Source organism: Mus pahari, chromosome 17 (assembly GCF_900095145.1).
Source record: "Mus pahari chromosome 17, PAHARI_EIJ_v1.1, whole genome shotgun sequence".
In the NCBI taxonomy this organism is placed as follows: Eukaryota; Metazoa; Chordata; class Mammalia; order Rodentia; family Muridae; genus Mus; species Mus pahari.
The window spans coordinates 3,523,780-3,526,365 of NC_034606.1; the positions used below are offsets into that span (position 1 = coordinate 3,523,780).

Consider the following 2,586-nt stretch of genomic DNA (forward strand, 5'->3'; position numbering starts at 1 on the left):
GTGTTATATCCTCTGGAGAGGGGGCTAGACACCCCACGGTTTTATATCCTGTGGAGAGGGGGCTAGACACCCCAGGGTGTTATACCCTCTGGACAGGGGGCTAGACACCCCAGGGTGTTATATCCTGTTGTTCTCGTGTGGAAATCTGACCCTCAGCTTCAGCTTCAGCAGTGTGCCTCTTTTCTTCCTATTCGTGAGCAAAGTCAGGTGTGGGGGAGCAGTCTGGCCACACTCTTTTTCTCTCCAGCCCTCAGGAAAGTGTGAACTTGGGAAGACTCAGCCCAGGGACTTTCTGTTATTGTTGCTGTTCTTACCAATGACAGTAACAAGCAGGTTTTATTGAGAATTTGGGATTGCTTTAATCTTCACAATAATATTCTCCCATCTTACAAGCATGTAAACTGAGGCTTAGGGGGCTCGCAAAGCCTGGCAAGCTGAACCTTCGCTTCTAGGAAAGGCCACACAGACACAGTGTTGCATCACTACAAGGGTTATGATGGTCTAAACCCTTAACTGGAAGCAGGGTCCTTTTCTCCTTCTCAAGTACTCAAGCCACAGGTTTTAATGATTTCTCAAAAGGTGCTGTGTAGCTTGGACTATCCCTTCAAAATTCAAAGCCACAAACTAGACTGCTGGAGTCACCCCCTCTGCCTTCCGGGCAGAGCACAGTCCAACAGTCATCAGACCTGCTTGTAATTATCAACAACTCCTTCAGCTACTACAGCCCAGAGCAAAGCCAGTTTTTATTCCAAACCCCCATTCCCTACACACACACACACACACACACACACACACACACACACACACTGGCACACTGGTTTCCCAAGCTGTGGTAAGACTGGCAGGTTCTGACCCACAGTGGCTTCTGATGCTATAGGAACTTACCACTTTCTGAGTCCGATCTTACAGTTTTCCATTTCAGAACTCTGAAGACTAGCGTAAGGCAGCTCAAAATCGGCCAGCTTCTTCACCACTGGAGGAAGGAGGGAGAAGGCAGGGTGAAGACCAGGCTCTGCTTTGCCTGACCCCACACCGTGTAAGCCTGTCCTTTCAACTGCACTCTGCCCTGGGGAACTCCACTGTACAGCCTTTTGCTGGTGGTCTTACTTTCTTTTGAGGATGCAGGTCAGGGTGGCGGCACACACACACATGTACACACATGTACACACACACACACGCATACACACACGCACACACACATGTACACACATATGCACACGTACACACGCATGTACACACACATACACACATGTATACATACACATACACACACACGTACACACACATACACACATGCATACACTCATGCACACAGGAACCCCCAACTAACTGTCATAAGCCTTCGGCACACCTTGGTTCTCCACGCAGATGGAGCCCACACGAGGCTGCTGTCTACCTGGCCACACCTTCCTGTTCGCCCACTTAGACCTGGAACTTCTGTTTCTGCTCTGGAGCTGCTTCTGCCCTCCTTCCCTGCAGCCCAATGCGTCTTTACTGAAAACCCTGTCTCTCCTGAGGCTTGATCTCTACAGCAACAGCCACCCCGCCCGGGTGTCCCATCGCGACAATGCGGACTCGACAGCATTTCTATTACCAGCTTCTTTAACCTCTGATTCATTCTCTTTAACTTGTACTCATTATGGAAACCATATACAGACAAATGCAGAGATGTATTAACTGTGTTCTCTGATGTATGATGTGACAGTTAATATTAGTAATAAAAATTAGTAATTAAGACCCAAGTAGGCAGGAGAGTCCACCAAACTGCTGCACCTTGTGAATTGAGTGTCATTCCATAAACTCTGACACTGTGAAAGGCACAAATGTGTGTTCTGGAATAGCGTGCGCAGGACAGGCAGTCTTAACTGGTTAATTAGCATTCACAGTTTACAAACAGCTTTCAGACAAGACGGTAAGGCAATATTATTGGTGGCAGGGAGGAACAAAAATATTCTCTTGCATGTGTGTATTTTTAACTTTCTGAAATTCATCCCCCCAAAATTCAATATTTTATTTTCATCAAATCCCAGCCCATTGGGTAGGGTATTTTATTCTGGGGTTCAGATAAATAGATAGGTCTAGAGGTGCCCAGAGCCATGCCAGGACCTGTGAGCCCCTAGCCCAAGTCCTTTGATGTCTACCTGTGAACCACCTCCCACAGCTGTAAAGTAACCAATCTGACTTCGCCGCTTTAAAGGCCTTGTGTCATCTAGACTGCAGTGGAAAGAAAGCAGAAGTCACATGAAGCTGCCATCTTTCACCGTATTGTTGGAATTCCTAAAAAGAATCTAAGCACTCACTTATTATCCACATCTTATAGCAAATATTCCCTAACAAAGAGGCGTTGTGGTGTTGTGAGATGTCTATTTTGGTGCCAAGAGTCTAGCACCCCATCAACCAGGAGGCTGTGGCATAGCTAGTCACTAAACCATGGATGAAGATGTCAGGGCACAGAGGTTAGGACCACAGTGAACTCCAGTAGACTCCACATGTGCAGGTACCACACCATGTGTGATAGTTGATCTCTCCGTCTCTGTTTCTCTCCCTCTCCCTCCTCCTCCTCCTCCTCCTCCTCCTCCTCCTCCT

At 47.5% G+C, this 2,586-nt stretch overlaps 1 protein-coding gene across 2 annotated transcripts in view; it reads right to left on the reverse strand.

The window, feature by feature from the left end:
• The window catches only part of Snx31 (sorting nexin 31), a 59,455-nt gene that overhangs the window by 37,371 nt on the left and 19,498 nt on the right, over window positions 1-2,586 (reverse strand). For both annotated transcript variants that reach the window (XM_021217170.1, XM_021217169.2), the window contains exon 7: window positions 886-973. In XM_021217170.1, the coding sequence (XP_021072829.1) occupies window positions 886-973 (88 nt within the window). The remainder of the gene's footprint in view (window positions 1-885; window positions 974-2,586) is intronic.